The sequence below is a fragment of the Myxine glutinosa genome, chromosome 14, assembly GCF_964187855.1.
Source record: "Myxine glutinosa chromosome 14, kmMyxGlut1.1, whole genome shotgun sequence".
Lineage (NCBI taxonomy): Eukaryota > Metazoa > Chordata > Myxini > Myxiniformes > Myxinidae > Myxine > Myxine glutinosa.
The window spans coordinates 72,308,971-72,328,912 of NC_136274.1; the positions used below are offsets into that span (position 1 = coordinate 72,308,971).

A 19,942-nucleotide genomic window follows, 5' to 3' on the forward strand; every position below is an offset into this window, starting at 1 on the left:
TCCAAACTGCGCGAAACCATCCACGAGGTGAGAATTGTTCTTCCACAAAGAAAATGGAATGTGCTGAAGGAACTTTTGGAACCCACAGGTCAATATAGTCTGAAATTTTTCACAGACAAGAAAATGTATAAATAAAGGAACTCCTTTCTACTAGCCAAGTATCAAATTGAGGACTTTGGCAAAGTCTAATGGGATGTAATGGCTAATATAATTATGTGTGTGTGCAGCAGGTAAGGAAGGTAGGAAAAATCCACCAAATCTTTGGCAGTCTCTGAGGCCTACTGAACAATGAGGCCTACAAGCAACATAGCTTGTAAAACATGTTTCAGACCATCCAGAACGACATAGGTACTTCTTGAGTTGTTTTTTTTTGTATACAAGATCGAGGCTCGTGTAAGAGCTAACATCAATCACAAAAAAAACAACTAGAACGCCACTCAGTAGAGCGCATACTCCCGCCGTGGGTCAAGTTGGAATAATACGTTTTGTTTAACATCCTCTCTCCCTAAAACAATGAATGAAAAAGAAAGTAGGCCCTAACTGTCAGAGAATTTATTTTGATATATCTCGGAATTAGAGGAGAAAAATATCATTTAAGAATAAGAATAAAAGCTTTAATGCAGTATAACAGAAAAAAAAATTCCCAAACAAATTAACCAAAAAAATTCCTGGATCCGGAATAATATCCTGAGCTTCACGAAAAACTAATCAATTCTTCCTTATCCCAAGGGAAATCATCCCACCAATTTTCATCCAAATCCGTTCAGAACTTATCCAGATATCTTGTTCACAAACACACGAACATACGAACATACAAACATACGAACACACATACATACACACACACACACACACACACACACACACACACACACACACACACACACGATCGAATGCATTACTCCCTAGCGGGAGTAACAAACGGACACACAAAACATACAATAAAGGGAGCGGGAGACAAGATGGAGACAAGATGAAGACAAGATGCACAAGATGATGCACATCAGACAAGATGGGGAGAGAGAGGGAAGCACACAAGCACACAAGAACAAGGATATCGGAAGATCTGTGGGATGGAGAGGACTTGGGGGGAGGAGGCATGGGAAGGTGGGGGGGAGGGGTAGGACAGGTATAAACACAAGGACACTGCTATCTAGAACTTCCAGGAAATAAGTCGGTATTTCAAAAAAAAAGGATCTGGGGTGAATTAACGGGGGTAGAAAAGATCAAGGTTTTGGATGGGGGAAGATAAGAGATGGTGGTGAACAGCTGTTTTAAAGACCTGGAGGGAGGAGTGGGATCGAAGAGAGTGAGGGAGTTTGTTCCAGAGGTGGGGGAAAAGACGAATGAAAGAGTGAAGGTGAGCAGAGAGTCTTGATTTTGGCAGTTTCACCATAAAAGGGTTGCTGGCGGATCTTGTGCGTCCTGTAGGAATATTTGGGCGACAGAGCACAGACAGAGCTGTGGGAGCAACGCTGGAGAGGAGTCGGTAGAAGACAGAAAGACCACCTACCTGTCTGTGGTGAGCGAGTTAGAGCCCCTCGATGTTAGCTTCTTCGCGGGAGACGCCAATGATTCTGAAAGCTTTGGTTTCAACAGCGTAAAGCCGAGCTAGGTGTGAGGCAGGAGCACCGGCCCAGAGGGGAGAACAGTATTCCATTGAGCTGCGGATGAAAGCCTTGTGTCAAGCTTGTGTCAAGTGAGGAGCTCAGGTGTGCCAAGGAAGGCCTTCGCACGACGGAGGATGCCCAGTCGGCGACTGGCTTTGGAGGCCAGCTTAGAAATGTGGTTTTCCCAGGAAAGATCATGGCAGATAGTGAGACCCAAAAGCTTGAGTGACAGAACTTCTTGGAGAGGATTGTTCAGAAAGTCGATGGGAGCATTGTAAATTTTATTCTATATTTGGCATGTTTTCTTTAAATCTGCATTCATAACTATTTATACCGACCTGACAAGTCTCGTCAAACAAGCTTTGCCCTTTAAAAGCCCTCCAAACACCATCAAATTACAGAAACAAAATTTAACTCAACCCCGATAACTCCAATGGACACATCCAGCATGCACCCGCACCACCCACTTTGCGAGCGACCCAGAACTTCCTTTCTTTCAGACTCGGTCCGATAGACCTCAATCTCAGGGATTAATCCAGATTATATTTCTGTTACAGCAAAATACATCGACGAAGACTTGACCATGGCAGTCCAGCGATATGACAAACTTATGGCCAGTGAACCTTCAGCAGATGCGGTGTGTTTAGAAGTATCCCTTGAGAAGGCCCAACAAAAACTGGATGATGAAAAGGCTGCAATATCAAGTCAACATCCTGGAGTCTCTGGTTGCATTACATGGAGACGATTGATTTGCTTCGCCAATTCATAAAGTCAGAAAGAACTGGAAATTTGGAACTTCATCTCCAGTTGCTTCAAGAAACGCTGCCATATTTCACAGCTGCTGGGCACAATTTGTTTGCAAAATCTATGTACATTTACCGACAACAGATGATCTGACTAGAGAGCCAGCATCCAGATGTGTATGCTTACTTCCAAACTGGGTACCATGTTATTCAACGGAATGACCGATATTGGGCCGGGTTATCAGATTTGATTAATTTATCAAACAAGTGCTAATGAGAACCATGAAAACGACGGTAGGACTGACACATGGTCGGGGAATGGCAGAGGTAATGGATACAGAATATCTGACAAGCGAGCAACATAAAGAGATGACAAAAGTAATGCAGGCAAGAGAAAACAAGGCTACAACTTGTCTCCTGGAGCTTCTCCTGAATAGGAATCCTTCATGTGCAGATGTGAATCTGCATAACATCACCGCTGGAGTTCCAGCTGACAAAACTGTAAATGCGGACAATGCAAAATAAGTGGGTTGTAAAATCCTCCATACATTCAAGAAGTGGGTGCAAGACTGTTCATGCAGAAAGTGATGCAGATTTGTTAATTTTCCCGACAGCAGTAGATTCTGCTTCCATCTGAACCACAACCATCATCGGAGAGGACACGGACCTCTTGATATTGCTTTGCTTTCATGGCAACTCCACTTCCTTCGATCTGTTCCTCAGGTAAGAGAAAAAGCAATCCAACAAGACTCAGAAAATCTGGACCATTCATTAGCATTAGCCCCAGGTGATGGACCTGATGTACTGCGTTACATTTGGCGATTTTGTGAGAAAGTTTCTGCAAGCTCCTCTTCTGTGCAGGTTCACACTCTGCTCCCACCAGTTGCAGCAGCCAAACATCACACCACCCGTGTGTATTCCCAAGTTCAGTAGCAGAAGGGCAAGCTCTTGGCTCCAGAACAGTGTGGATGGGTAATGGTCCATGGTCGACTTAAACCACGAAGAACGGATTTTCCACCAGAAGCTCTTCTGAAGGTGATCAGATGCAAATGCAATACGGACGGTAATTCGAAACAGTGTACCTACAAAAAACATGGGCTGGAATGCTCCATATCATGTAGGGAGTGTAAACTCACCCTCGCCTTATATGGACAACATGGATGAAGAACTGACATGTCATATATGGAGTGAAAATGACTTTAATTTTGAATAGCTGTTGTTGATAATAAGCAAAGTTATCTGTTGTTCACTTTTAATATTAATGTATGTTCCAAATGTATGGCACCATACATGTTAAGCTCATAATTCATTAATTTACTATATTTAGTGTACACCGTATGCATAGTGTGTATCATGAATATATACCCAGTATGTTAATCGATTACACTCAATGTATCACATATCGGGCACCGCCTTTAGAGGCCATTTTTCCTTGCAGAGCAGGGAGTTGGCCTTTTTCGGGCACTGTGGTCTTCTTTTTGAAGCAATGTTTTATGTCTGGATGCCCTTCCTGCCGCCAACCCTGTTAGTCGCCTTTTTTTTTGCGACACACAGGGAATTACCAGTGAACTGGTACTCAACTTGCCGACCTCGGAAGGATGACAGGCTGAGTCAATCCCCCTGGCATTAATTCAGCGATCGACTGGGATTCGAACCCAGGTTCCTGGGATCCCAAGCTGGCACCCTAACCGCTGAGCCAACACCAGGCTGGCACAATATGATGATACCATCATATTGTGCCAGCATAACTTGTTAAAGTGTGCCCACTTTGACCATCATTGGATAGGTTGTTGCTCCAAAGCATTTTGCCTCTATTTTGGATACTAGTACACCCACACACTTTGGGAGCAGCTGGAAGGGTCATTCCTCTTTGGGGTATATAGATTACAGTCAATCTATGGTCGGGTCTCAAGAACATTGGGTGTGTGTTCATTTACCAAGTTTATTGTGGAGAGATTGCCAAGTGGTTTAAGCATTCGAGCAAGCACTCCATTCAAAACCGTAAAGGAACCGCTGGCTTGGCATGCGCTAGCCATATCATTTACTGCTTGGTAAATGAGCACACCCCAAGCTTCCTCCCTTTCAGTTTCGTGTTAAACAGCAGGAGCAACTGTTTCAAAAGGCCGCCACGAAAATCGCAATGTTAGCGCCAGCAAGGGTCATGTTATTTACCCAACCCTTGTGAGGTATATAGAGCACAGAAGAGCTTCGCTCAGTTCTGTAAGTAAAACTTACCTCACGGATGTCGGGATTCCTCCAAATTTCTTTGTTTAGTGTTATAAACAGCACGAGTGGCTGTTTAAAAAGGTAATCATGTGGGTTTGCGGTTTATTATATTTTTACTTCTGGTTTAGGCCGTTGGGCCGTTGCTTCCACGGAAACGCCATGATAAGCTATTTATAAACGTTGACTCAATGTTTGTTGAAGTTTGTTGAAAACACCTTGGGGAGGTGGGATATTATTGGTATAAATATTGTTTTGTAATCTTACTATAATTCACCAAATGTCCGTCTGTATGTCTGTCTGTCAGTTCGAAGGTACCGTAAAAACTGCTGAACTGATCGCAACGATATTTTGGGTGGGTAATCCTGGGATCTCCAGTAGTAAAATGGGCTATTTTGTTTTACCAATTTCAGTTTTGGTCTCCAGAATTCAGAGGTTTGGACTCCCGCATAACATTCGCGTTCGCATAACATTCATTGTGACGATGTTTTCATTGTGACGATGTTGTTTTCCCGGGTGCCACACAAACGGCTGCACCGATCGCTGCACAGCTGCACCGATCGAACTCGTTGACCTCGGACAAAGGCCTTTTATAAGGACATGGGTGGAATCCCTGCCCGCCATACAACCCCCTCCCCACCGTCACGGCCGTCTCTCCAACTTACACTCCCACGAGATATGCGGAAAGGACGACCCAAAACCAATATAAACATCATTAAACATCATTCATATACAGACTTGGCATTTAATATGGAATATATTTTTTTTCTTGACTTGGGTTTACTTTCTGAACTCAGTATATCAATCTGGTGAGTTTCTTTTACCCTTCGGTGATGTCTTTGTTGAAAGAACCATGTCACTGATTGTCTTTCGCAGCAATAAGTCAATAACAGGATTATATCACAGGTGGCGTGACAAAATGTAAGGACAGGTACATTTGGCGATTGGCTTCACAATCGGGTATATAAGGGTTGTTGCGTTCTGTATTCGTGGAAAACAACTGCTGCACGTCTACAAAAGTTATTGCCGCTTCCTCTGGAGATGGTCCGTCAACTTGACAATGCTGTTTGTCATGGAGTGGTGGCTTTACGAAACTCTGGCATGAAACAGCGTGCTATTGCTCGGCAGTATGGCATCACTCAAGGTCAGGTGTCAAAGATCCTGAAACGAAATGCTCAGAGGGGTGTCCCTACTCCAATGCCGAGGCCAGGACGTCCATGCAGAACCACAAGGAGAGATGATCGCCAGCTGCACCGGTTAGTCTGCAATGGCCGTACCAAGTCAGCTAATCGGCTTCGGGCTGAGTGGCAGCAACTGACAAATGTGCCTGTATACAGAAGGCTAGTCAACCAACGACTGGTTCAAGCAGGCTATCGTGCCAGGCGTCCCTGAGAACACCATGCCTGACCAGACAACACAGCCAGCGCCGATTGCAGTGGGCCAGAGAGCACCGTCAATGGCAACCAGGACACTGGAATCACGTGACCTTCAGTGACGAGTCTAGATTTCTGGTCTATCGTCAAGATGGCCACGTCCGAGTGCGCAGACAAGTGCAGGAAGCCCACAACGAAGATTGTATAGTGCCAAGAGTCCAAGCTGGAGGTGGTGGGGTGACCATTTGGGCTGCTTTTCATGCAGGGGGCAAAACTGACCTGGTTGTTCTGAATGGAAACCTGAACCAGTTCAAGTACAGGGTCATTCTGGAAGAAACATTGCTTCCATTTGCTCATGCAGCCTTTCGAGGAAACTTTGTCTTCCAAGATGACAATGCACGGCCTCATCGTGCTCGCATGATCCAACACTTTCTTGCTGACCGTGGTGTAGAGCATATGGAGTGGCCTGCCATGTCCCCGGATATGAATCCGATAGAGAACTTGTGGGCAGAATTAATGCATCAAATCGACAACTTGGACCAGCAGCTGACTTCTGTGCGTGAATTGCAGCAGGCTATTGTCACTGCATGGCAAGCGATTCCTGTCCAAACCTTGGCAAATCTCGTGAACAGCATGTCTCGACGTGTACGTGCTCTCCTGAATGCTTGTGGGTGTTACACGAAGTACTGAACTGTAATTTTACTGTCTGTAATCCCAGTCATAATTTAGCTTTTGTTTTTGTTGAATTTTTTTTTGGCTAATGTGCAAAATAAAGAGATACTTCTGGAAAACATACAGAAGTTTAACACAGTACTGTCCGTGAATTGAGTTCGATATCAGTTTACATCACTTTCAAGGATGAATTTATTTCCTTCGAAATGTCAAATGTGGTTTTTGTTTCTTTTAAAGGTCACATTAACAAAATCTAGAATAATTTCAACATAATTCCAATGAACTTTTGGTTCTAAGTCATCTTGAAAAGTAAGTTCACCCCCACAAAAAAAATATTCCATATTAAATGCCAGTCTGTATAAACATCATTAAAAGTAAATAATGACCACGGCCAGAGTTCAAATGACATTTAATCTCTACATGAGAGAATTCCACATAGCTATTTGGGCGGTGAATACGCTAACAGATCGCTGTATCCATCGATATTGCCAAGGCCGTAACAGATATCGGCTCAAAATCCTTTTAACTGTTGATTTGGTAGTTTTTACAATGAAGGAAACATTAACAATGTTGTTAAAAGTTTATTTTGTGATTAATTTGTGATTGGAGTTATGTTGTTTGGAACGAAAAAAGAGATATCGTGTTCAAGTGAATGACGATATGCCGTGATGGTTTCTACTTTCTGAACGTGAACTTCGCGGATCGACATATGCAGATTCGCCACCGTCCCACGATCGATGTTTCTATACGTGAACATACCCGTTTGTTTGTGAACGGGTACGTTTTTCATGGAAGTCCTTCACGAACTTGCTGTCCATGTCTGACGTGTGACTGAAGGTGCTACAGGAATGTGGAATTTATTGGTTTCATGCTTTAACATTCGCCGTATCTGCATTGCCTGTTTGCTCCTGGCCTCCGACCCGTGCGTAGCACGGGTATCTCCCTCGTAACATTAATATTATGCTATTATCATTAGTTTTGTTATTCGAAGTGGCCTTATAAAAACGCCACGATAAAGCTAATTTAACATTTATATACACCTCAACATGCAACTCCATTGACAGCAATGGAGGGGAAAACCCACTTGGGGGAAAAACCCCCGAGTGAAAGGGGGCAAATGAATGCGCTACAACCTTCATTGTGTAACCTTTCGTCATCCTGTCTAGTTTGGTTGAGATTGGATAAGTCACGACGGAATGTATTGGGGTCAAAAATTCATCAGACAGACAGTCACCAAATGGCGTATTTTAGTAGGATGATAATGTTCATCAAGTATTCATCAATGTCACACAGTAAAAATAAATTATTTTGCAATTAGTTCTAGGTTGACTATCTTTGATGCCTCCTCCAACGAAGTCGCCAGAGGCATTATGTTTTCAGGTTGTCCGTCCGGCTGTCCGTCCATCCGTCCATCCGTCCATCCTTCCGTCCATGATAGGTTTTCGTTACCACAATAACTTGAGAACGGCTGAAGGGATCTTAGTCAAACTTGGTGCAGTTATGTATAATGAGGTAGCGATTAAGTGGTTAGGTTTTGGGGTCCTGAGGTCAAAGGCCAAAGGTCAGACGTCATGCTAGGTAAAAATCCTGTTACCACAATAACTTGTGAACAAGTGATGTGATTCTGACCAAATTTGGTACAATTATGTAGACTGATGTAAAAATGAACTCATTAGATTTTGGGGTCAAGAGGTTAAAAGTCAAAGGTCAAAGTCTGTAATAGGTCTATAACTTGAGAACGGCTGAAGTGATCTAATTCAAACTTGGTACAGGTATGTATAATGATGTAAAGATTAACTGATTAGATTGTGGGGTCCCGAGGTCAAAGGTTAAAGGTCAGAGGTCATGCTAGGTAAAAATGTGATAACTTGAGAACAGCTGAATGGATTTAAAGCAAACTTGGTGCAAGTATCATAATTATGTAATAATGTGGGCAGAGGCATATCGGTCGACGTCGTGACGTCGAAGAGTGTTGTTCTAGTTCCTGCTAAATTGACTGGACTTCATGTAAAACACCAGGATGACAGTATATAGTGTGGCCGCAATGTGAACCCAAGCTAGATAGCTCAGATCAGCTAGATAGCTCAGAAGGGAGTGTGCATACCTCTCCGCCATCATGTGACCATAAGGGAGTGTGCATACCTCTCTGCGATCATTATGGATTGTGCATACCTCTCCGCCATAATGTGACCATAAGGGAGTGTGCATACCTCTCCGCCATAATGTGACCATAAGGGAGTGTGCATACCTCTCCGGGATCATGCGACCATTATGGATTGTGCATACCTCTCCACCATAATGTGACCACAAGGGAGTGTGCATACCTCTCCGCCATAATGTGACCATAAGGGAGTGTGCATACCTCTCCACCATCATGCGACCATAAGGGAGTGTGCATACCTCTTCGCCATCACGCGACCAGAAGGGAGTGTGCATACCTCTCCGCGATCATGCGACCATTATGGATTGTGCATACCTCTCCGCCATAATGTGACCATAAGGGAGTGTGCATACCTCTCCGCCATCATGCGACCATAAGGGAGTGTGCATACCTCTCTGCCATCATGCGACCATAAGGGAGTGTGCATATCTCTCCGCCATCATGCGACCATAAGGGAGTGTGCATACCTCTCCGCCATCATGCGACCATAAGGGAGTGTGCATACCTCTCTGCCATCATGCGACCATAAGGGAGTGTGCATACCTCTCCGCCATCATGCGACCATAAGGGAGTGTGCATACCTCTCCGCCATCATGCGACCATAAGGGAGTCATATAAATGATAATTTTATATGATTCACATAGGCCAGTTCAAAATAGGAAACGTTACAGGTTCTACCCCGAAAAAATGATTTTTCCCATCCACATCCCACTTTAATGACATGTTTGTCACCGAAGACCCAATTTTCGTTTTCCGAAGAAATGGTGGTTAAAATGGCCGATGTGCTTTGTACATGGGGTATGAAAAAGGAATTGCACATCTCTCAGCAGTAGTGCTTTCGCCATGGCATTTCCAGCTAATAAACCTTTCATAGATGGGGATAGAATGAGGATGTCAAAAGCAATACTGGGGCGTTTGCAGCAAGGCGTATGGCACAGCGGACCTCTACCGCTGGCATCTAGGCGAGAAAATGTATCTTTTGTTGAGTAAATCTCACGCAGTGATAAAACACCGAGAGTATGAAATGAAAGACCCTTTTGCAGCTGAAATATTTTGTGTTCTTTGGCTATTTGGTTTCTTTTCATTAAGTCTGCCCCTACAATTGTTTGCATGCGACATTTGGAAGTCGCCCAGTGAAACTTTCGGGATAAATATAGGTCAACCCTCGTCTACAATACACAAATTAGACGTCAACAATAATACACGGAAATGCTCTCGGCTTTTAGAGCTTTATAATGAATCTCGCTTCAAGTCGGTGATTGATTTGCATGCAATTTAACAGATTCATCTGTATATTTGAAAACAAAACTGAATACCTGCATTCCTAAAGTACTTACAACATCCTCCTCCATTTTAGGTTTGAATACGCATCGGCACACCTACAGGAGTTACTGCATCATGGTTATTCAGCAGCCATGTGGCTTCACATACATGGCGAGCAAAAGGATACACAGATACTATTAAAGCTCATGACTTCACTAGAACAAACTTCTTACGACTACAAACTTTGGGGACTCATAAAAAGCACTTTCAATCATAAAAACTCAACTTTTGCTGCCAGAAGGCAAATCGTGAGGAGAAGGCCATCACGGGGCATGGAGGAGGGCCCGCGGGGACCGCCTCTGGTGGTGCTGTAGATCAGAGGACAGGGGTCATAAAGTTGCCATCATCCCATCCCCTCCTCTCAGCAGGAAACCTTCCCTAAACCCTCGACCAATTTTAACAGGGTGTGGGTGTCACGTGACTGGCCAGGCCACAGTGGGTGGTACCACGTGCACACACTCCTGCGGATGATATATAAACAGGACCTGAAAAGCACAAGCATACAAGATGGGGAACGATGGCCATGTGGTACAGGGGTCACACAAACAGGTTAGCGAAGCGTCTCCGGGCCTTGCTTTGCTGCTTCAACTTCTGCTGGAAAGTGAACCGTATTGAGATGCGTGGTGACCTCATTGTCAGCCATGTTGCATCCCAGTGCAAAAACATATAGAACCCAAAAAGAAACAACCGGCCGAGGTCAACAAGGTCCGACGTGATTCTCGGATCGTCAAATACTGGCACAGACCAGCTATTAGACAACTGGATGCTGTTCAGATTCTGAACACTTTGAATGTCAAACTTTGTTTATGAAGCAAAGGTTTCTGAAAGTTGTTACAAAGGAAAGCCAGCTCATCGTATCTCTCAGCCACCAGCCTGAGAGATCACCTGAGGCATCACATGAAACATCATGCGGCAACTGCTTCGAAAGGAGCAGTATCTCTGGCTCATCAAAACCGCAGGCCTGGGAGTTTGGCTCGTGCAGATTTAATATGAAACCTTTCAAGCCCCATCGCAGGCTCCATTATCATTGCCATGAGAAACTTGCTCGGAATCCTTTGATAAACAACACGGCCTGTCTCACACCAGTTTGGCTTACATAATTGGCGAAGATGCAGAAGGAGGTTTTGGGGAGATTTTAGTGTTTAAATGACATTAATCTGAGGCTCATGGTGGAGCTTTTGCATGTAAATCACATAATACGTTAAACAGGCCAACACAGTTATTTTATTTTTGCAGATCTGAACCAACATCAATCAGCCTGCAGATATTCTAAGATCTTTAACGATAAGCTGTATGAGCTGTGGGTGTTCAAAAGGTTATACAAATGAGTATTTTATACACTAGCAACGGTACCCTCCCTACGGGCGGGGCTTCGGAGGCCCAAATGACAAGGCAAAATATCAGAAATTGAAGGCTTTTTTTAAATTGTAAACGATTTATATAAACATCCGTTAAATCATATCACACGCAAGTCATCAAAATCTAAACAGTATTTGTAGAATTTCAATAAAAGCCACATCACTGTTCATATCGGTAAATATTACTCCATCATGTTTGGAAAAACTGGAAAATTGGAAAAATTGGAAATTGGAAAAATTGCAAAAATGGGAAAACAATATAGCCTATTTTACTCAAGGGGATCCCAGGATTACCCACCCAAAATATCGTTGCGATCGGTTCAGCCGTTTTTGCGGAACCTGGGAACAGACGGACAGACAGACAGACTTTTGGTGAATTATATAGTAAGATTATCTTAACCAACCCTCTTTATAATCATCTTACGTATCACAACCAAATTATACACAGAACCTAACCAGGACACCTGGACACATTGGCCTATTTTGTAGAAAGATACAACACAGGGCATTATTTTTAAACATCCACAACCTAAAAAAAAAAATGTAGATGGCCAGCCCAACATTAGTTACCCCATCCAAAGCACAACACGATCCAAGATGCAACTGGGCGTGATGAATTGTTGAATCCAATCCGATGAACTCTGCCTTCGTGTTGGTGCCGCATAGGCAGATTTCTCGGATTTGATTCAACAGAAGAACAAAGCAACGACGTAGCAGCTCGGAGCAAACATACTACCAACTACACACAATATATCCTTCATTTTGTATCGAGCAGTAGAAACTCGTTATCTGATGATGCCCCAGAAATCATGGTGTGACATGAAGGTATCTCCAAGAAGAGTTCTTCACTTCTGAATGTCAACATTGCAATGACTCCAAGACGTCCGGTAAAGCGTGTTGTTTTTAAAGACACAATTCAATGGCAGCTTGTGCACCTGCGAAGTGACATTCAACCTCACATCCCATGAGCTAACCCCTTTTGGATACACGACACTTGTGGTGAGGATTGGCTATTAAGGGGATGGTAACACCATGTTACACAACGCAGTCATTAGCCAAGCAATAGAGAGAGAGAGTGTGTGTGTGTGTGTGTGTGTGTGTGTGTGTGTGTGTGTGTGTGTGTGTGTGTGTGTGTGTGTGTGTGTACATATATACACTACAGGTAAAAATGTTTTAGAACACCTCAATTTTTCCAGTTTTTATTTAAATCTACGCAGTTTAATGTCTCAATGTACTCTGAAATTAAGCATAGAACAAATAAACAATTGGAGATAAAAAAAGAAATCATAGAATCATTTTGTTTAACAAAATGTAATTTAAAATTTTGACTCAGCAAAGTCGCCACCTTTTGCAGATATAACCGCCGAACACACTCGTGGCATTCTTTCTACAATGGAAATCAAATATTGTTCGGGAAGTTCTTCCCAACACTGTTGCAGAAGTTCCCACAAATGTGTTGCACTTGTAGGTTGCTTTGCTTTCACCCTTCTGTCCAGTTCATCCCAAACCAGCTCGATGGGGTTAAGTCTGGAGACTGTGCTGGCGATTCCATGATTTGAAGCCTACCGTCTTGTTCTTTTCCTGGAAGTTAGTTTTGACATAGCCTGGAGGTGTGTTTAGGGTCATTATCTTGCTGTAGGATGAACCCCCTGACCAACTAGGTGTATACCAGAGGGTATTGCATGGCGCTGCAAAATGCTGTGGTAGCCATTTTGGTTCAGGGTACCAGTCACTCTGTGCAAGTCGCCGAATCTGGATCCAGCAAAAGAGCCCCAGACCATCACGCTTCCTCCTCCATGTTTGACAGTTGGTGTCACGCATTGAGGAACCATCCTTTCGCCTACTCCGCGGTATACAAAAACCCTGCGTGATGAACCAAAGATTTCAAATTTTGATTCATCGGTCCATAACAGCTTCTTCCAGTCTTCAGTAGTCCACTGGCGATGCTTCATGGCCAAGGCAAGCCTCTTTTTCTTATTTTGCCATCTTAGCAATGGCTTTCTTACTGCAACTCGACCTGTCAAACCTGCAGCTCGAAGTCTTCTCTTCACAGTTGAAACTGAGACTTGCTTACTTCGACCAGTGTTAAGCTGTGCTTGAAGCTGTTCTCCTGTGAGCCGCCTATCATGCAAGCTGTTGACTCTCAGAAACTTGTCTTCTGACTCTGTTGTGGCTTTGGGTCTGCCAGACCTCTTCCTGTCAGAGTTTCCTCCAGTTTCCAATATACTACTTCCTACAGTGCAATATGGTCCAAATAATGCTTCAGAGGGCGCAATAACAGTCTGTTCCAAAACTGCTTTTATACAGACAGGGGGTTTGTAATCAAGTAATCAGCAGAGGTTGGGACACCTGTAGGAATTGTCTGCATCAACATCCAAGGCTTAATTTACTTAAATTGCTGCAGAACAGCTGTAAGTTGTTAACCCATTACTTGTTCCCTGAAGAAGGCCTTTTTTTTTTTTTACAATATAACTGTGCAATTTAGATTATTTCCCCGTTTTTGCGAACGTAAACTTTTTTTTTAACGTCGAGCAGTTTACTGCTTACCTTTGTATCATTTCAGGTTATTTACTGGACATTAAACTGCATAAATTTCAATAAAAACTGGAAAAATTGAGGTGTTCTAAAACTTTTGACTGGTAGTGTGTGTGTGTATATATATATATATATATATATACAGTCATGTGAAAAAGTAAGTACACCCCATGTAAAGTTTTGACTTTTTCTACATATTTCAACGTACAGCTATTTGATCTTCATTTCAACAATATTGACAGATAAAGGTGATATAATATAACAAATATCATGAAACATTTACATTTTGTAGTCCATTGTATAATTTAAATAAACATAAATGCAAATTTCGCATGTGAAAAAGGTGGTAAGTACACCCTTGGCTCTAATAGGTAGTATTGCCCCCTTTGTCAGAAACAACCTCAAGTAGGCGTTTATTATAACTGTCTACGAGTCTCTGACATCGACTGGGAGAAATTTTTGCCCACTCCTCCATGCAGAATTCTTTCAGTTGTGTGATGTTTGAGGGGTTTCTTGCATGTACAGCTCGTTTCAAATCCCCCCGCAACATCTCGATGGGATTTAGATCCGGGCTTTGACTTGGCCATTCCAGAACCCTCCATTTCTTTCTTTTCAGCCATTCCTTGGTGGATTTACTGGTATGTATAGGGTCATTGTCATGTTGCAAGGTCCACCTTCGGTTGAGCTTCAATTTTCCAACAGATGGCCTCACATTATCCTCAAGCACACTCTGGTACAATGAAGAATTCATAGTGGATTCTATGATGGAGAGCTGCCCAGGCCCTGATGCAGCAAAGCTGCCCCAAACCATAATATTTCCACCACCATGCTTTACAGTTGGTACCAGGTTCTTGTGGTCAAATGCTGTCTTTGGTTTTCGCCAAACATGTCTTCTGGTACTGTGGCCAAATAGCTCTACCTTTGACTCATCTGTCCAGAGCACATTGTTCCAGAAGTGCTGGACTGCTGGTCTTTGCCTCGTTGTTCATTGGCAAACTTTAGTCTTGCCCTGATGTTCTTTCTGGACAGCAAAGGTTTCCTCCTGGCACACCTCCCATGTTGATAAAAATTTGTGCAGCCTCTTTCTAATGGTAGACTCGTGTGCTTTGACATCAACAGTGGCAAGAGCTACCTGTAGATCCCGTGATGACATTCTGGGGTTCTTAGAGACTTATTTCAGCATCTTGCGGTCTGCTCTTGGGCTGAACTTGCTGGGGTGGCCTTGCCTGAACAAGTTGGCAGTTGATTGGAATCTTCTCCACTTGTAGATGATCTTCCGGACAGTCAAATGATTGATTTCAAATTGTTTGGAGATCTTTTTAAATCCCTTCCCAGATTCGTAGGCATCTATAACCTTCTTTCTGAAGGCCTCAGAGAGCTCTTTTGATCTAGGCATGGTGACGCCGCACACTTCAACAACAAAGAGCAAACCAAACGAAATGTCTGAAGTTTAAATAAGACAGGTTCCTCCAAGATCCTCTCTAACGATGTTCTAATCTTTTGGACCTGAGCTGGTGCACCTGATTCTAATTTTAGGTATTTGAAGTAGTGATCAATTTAGGGGTGTACTTACTTTTTCCACATGCGAAATTTGCATTTATGTTTATTTGAATTACACAATGGACTACAAAATGTAAATGTTTCATGATATTTGTTATATTATATCACCTTTATCTATCAATATTGTTGAAATGAAGATCAAATAGCTGTATGTTGAAATATGTTGAAAAAGTCAAAACTTTACATGGGGTGTACTTACTTTTTCACATTACTGTATATGTATGTGTGTATGTGTATATATATATATACATATATACATATATATATATATATATATATATATATATAATTATATATATATATATTGTTACAGACGCGGTTGTGGATGTTAGTTTACCGAGCGGTTTGGTATGACCGCGTCTGCACAGTTTACCCGATTATGCTCGAACGTTGACTAAGTCGCGCTATGCTAAATCAATGATGGAAAAGACACAACGGCTGGGATTAAAATGACACGACACCAAGGGTTCAGTTCTCAAGACCTCCGGAGGAGGTTATAATATTGCGGAAGGTCAGATTACAGGAATGAGAGGGACAGCATAGAAAGGCAGGCACTTAGACACACTCTTATATTAGCCCCGACAGACGACAGATAAACGGGACAAAACTGACTCACACGGGGATTGATGGCAAGGAAAGCGGGTAGTCGATGGCTCAAGGTGCACTCTTGGCTCAAGGACAGAATCGACCCGCTCCGGTCCAGAGATGCGGGAGGTCTCACTCAGCGCTCGAAGGTGACTTTCTTTCTCCAAGCTGGGGGCGCATCTGACGTCACGTCCGGTAAGTCGCTGCGTATATCCGGCGGGGAGTGACACGCCCTCGGCTCGTTAGCTCCGCCCCAGATGGAATCGGCCCGTTGCTTCTCATTGGGTGTGGGGGTTACCGGCTCCGCCCTTGACGAGGGGCCGACAGGCAGCCCCTTCGTGGTAACCCCGTCGGTGCACATGGGTAATGGCGGCTAACCGAGCCGGAGTGAGGACGCACACTCCCCGCGCGCGCCGTTGTTGTAGTTGTTGTAGTTGTTGTTGTAGTTGTTGTTTGGGGAAGAAGATGGGAGGAGGTATGGGAAGGTCCTAAACTCACTACTGGTGCCATATAATCACATTCTGGTGCAACGAAGAGTCAGAATTAATGGAAACGAGTCCTTAACTGACATAGACTAAGAATAACGAGCAAGATGTCCGAAAGTTGTCTACGTGAGATGCGGTGGACCTGGGCACGACATTTAATGGGGGAAAAAGGGGAAGGTCGGTTCTACAGAGTGTTGTTTACAGACAATGGGACTAGGGAATGGGGGATTGGGGATAGTTGGGGAGTATTGGGGAAATAGGGGAATATTTACAAGCGGACATGGAGGCCAAATCCCATATCCGCAACAATATATATATATATATATATATATAATTATATATATATATATATATATATATATATATATATATATATATATATATACATATCAAATGAATCTATCTTGAGTTCTTCAACCTTTAATGAGCAAAATAAACAACTGCTCGACGTTTTGATCAGCAACACGGACTAACGTTCATCTACTGACCTTTCTCAAGAGTAAAGAAAAACAATTCTATACCCTCCCTTATATAAGGGGAAAAATGGGGGGGGGGGGGGGTATTTGGGACATTGAAACCACCAATCAATACCATTCTGGAACAACTCGTGCCATTCAAACTTACATACAGAATGTCAATGTCTAAGCAGGAGCAACAAAATTGAGTTATTGTTGTTGGGGCTTTCAAAAGATCATAGATATAAGCAAGTCGAAATTCATGTCCACATCATTTTCCAACTAGATATCTATGATTGCCATTGGTGAGCCTCCTCTGAAGGCTTACCTTTGGCGATAGCCCACGACTTATCCTTGGCCCGTGATCCAATGAGGACCAGATTTTTTTTCAATGGGGACCCAATAAGGACCAATCCCAAAAATTAGGTTAAAGACGTGAAACAAATATCAGATGCACAACTTCATTGCAGGTCAACTATTATGATGCAAAAATATCTTGGAACACCAAGCAGTCTTTGAGATTCCGCATTGGCAAAATTGAGCAATGACCAAAGAAATGCATTTTTGTAGACCACCATTTGATCTTGACCTTTAACCGAAAGTGGTATGATGTAAATTACCGTCAGACCCTGCTATTCGTGGTTCCGCTATTCGCAGGTTCCGCATATTCACGGTTGATAAAATGCAACCTGTTTCTCTATTCGCGGAAAAGCGTCCAGCAAATTCGTGGTTTTTTTTCTTTTCACGGCCGTGTTCCACGAATTTGCAGTTTTCAGGGGCACAAAAAAAAAATTCACGACGCGCTAGCTTGACACATTTATAAAAACCCATCTTTCACCAGCCGTGCATAAAGCAGCTGGACATACACAAAAAAACATCTTCTACGAGTTGCGAGCATGACCTGCTCCTGCGTTCGCTGCCGTGTGTTTCGCGTTTTCATGTCTTTTGTGGGATATCCCATCATTAACACTGCGAATAGCTTCACGTGATATCCTGCCGCTGTTCACAAGTAAACAATGCTTCACGGCATATCTCAACAGATGGTAAACATTGCTTCCCCATTCCCCCATTGAAACAATGGCATGGCATGCATTCGTGGATTTTCATCGACATTCGTGGGTTTTGTCTCGCCATTTCCGGGACTTTCATCAACCTTCGTGGATTATCATCGACATTCTTGGGATTGGCCTCACCATTTGGGGATTTTGCCTCGCTATTCGCGGATTTCCACAATTCGGGAACCAATCCCCCTTTTTCCATTGAAACAATGCCCTGCAAGTAGCAATTACGCAATTCACGGCATTTCCCAGGAACATGTCCCCCGCGAATAGCGGGGTCCAACTGTATATCGTAAATCTGGCTTATTCTAGGCTATCTAGGGTGAGCAATTTTGTTCTGATTGGACAAGCCTTAGGTGGGTTATGATGAAAAATGGTGAAATATCTATAATTGGGTCATGACCTTAAAATTAGGTCAAGGACAAAAAGAAGGTCAACCCCGCATACTTTTTATTTCCATTATTGAGGCAAAATTTCATTCCGAAAGGATTGAAATTCTAGTTTATTTCTAGCATCTAGAAATTCTAGACCAGGACCAATTGGGAAAGACTCTAGAGCAAGCTGTGGAAAATAAAGGATACTAAGATACAACTCCGATTGGCAGAAGAAAAAAGGGTGAATTGGCAGAAAAAAGGGACAACACCAAGTGGTTTAGTTTAGTGGTTTCGTGCTCCTTGGGGTCTAAGACCTTCTTGGAAGGGGTATGACGTAAATTACTCGTAAATTCACCTTGCTCTAGAGTCTAGACTAGACTATATAGGGAGGGCAATTTCGTTCTGATCAGGCAAGCCTTGGTTGAATTATGCTGAAAAATGTAAGTCTGCAAAATTTCATTTCGAAGGTCCGAGCCAGCTCCGAGATACAGCTCAGAAATTAGGAGTGCAGCAAAACAAAATCTAAATGGTGGTTTAGTACTCCTGTGAGTCTAAGAAACCATTAAAATTGGGGGCACCAATTGTATAAACAAACCCTACAGCAGCAATATGTTAACTTATTAATAAGTTAACTTAACAGCAATAAACCTTAACTCAGGTAAGTTTAATCTGTTCCTCTATGGGGAAAGGAGCAGGACTTTAATTTTAACATGCACAGGAAATCGATGTAAATGGGTTTGAGATAAGTGATATGTGTCGTGTGTACATTGTACATGTATGCATGTTACAAACACCTCAACTTTGTATTCATGAAAGTAGAACAACAGCTTTAAACTTCTAATCAAACGAGAACGATACTCGGTAGAGCGCATACCTCCACCAGGCTGAACAGTTTACGTTTTGTATCCCATTGATAGGCCGGATTCTGATTTGGACCTGGACCAAAATCTAATCGGCTTGTTATTGTCATTTACTCAACTCATCCACCAAGTTTTGTCATCAGTCGTCCACAACTTTTTGGAATATCATGCTACATATGGTTTTTGGCCTGCATCACTCAATCGTGAAGAATCACGAAATTCTTTTTAAAAATTCTCGCATCCGGATCCAGGTTAGAATATTCAGCAAAATTTACTCAATTCTTCCTTTTCACGCACCAAATCTTTCCACCAAGTTTCGGCCGAATCTGTCCACAACTTTTTGAGATATTGTGCTATATATCGTGTTTTGCCCCATCTCTCAATGGTGCCGAATCACTTTTAAAATTTCTCACATGCAGATCCAGATCTTCACCAAAATGGAATCATTTCATCCTTGTCAGAAACCCAATCTGTCCACCAAATTTCGTCCGAATCCATCCACTACTTTTTGAGAAATTCTGTTCACAGACAGACAAACAGGGGTGTAAACATAACAACCTTCCATGG

The 19,942-nt window shown here is 42.9% G+C and overlaps 1 protein-coding gene across 2 annotated transcripts in view; it reads right to left on the minus strand.

Moving 5' to 3' along the window:
* LOC137439905 (unconventional myosin-XVIIIa-like) overlaps positions 1-19,942 on the minus strand; it is a 346,703-nt gene that overhangs the window by 315,099 nt on the left and 11,662 nt on the right. For both annotated transcript variants that reach the window (XM_068136130.2, XM_068136128.2), the window contains exon 3: positions 10,331-10,413. In XM_068136130.2, coding sequence (XP_067992231.2) covers positions 10,331-10,369 — 39 coding nt within the window. In that variant the 5' untranslated portion in view covers positions 10,370-10,413. The remainder of the gene's footprint in view (positions 1-10,330; positions 10,414-19,942) is intronic.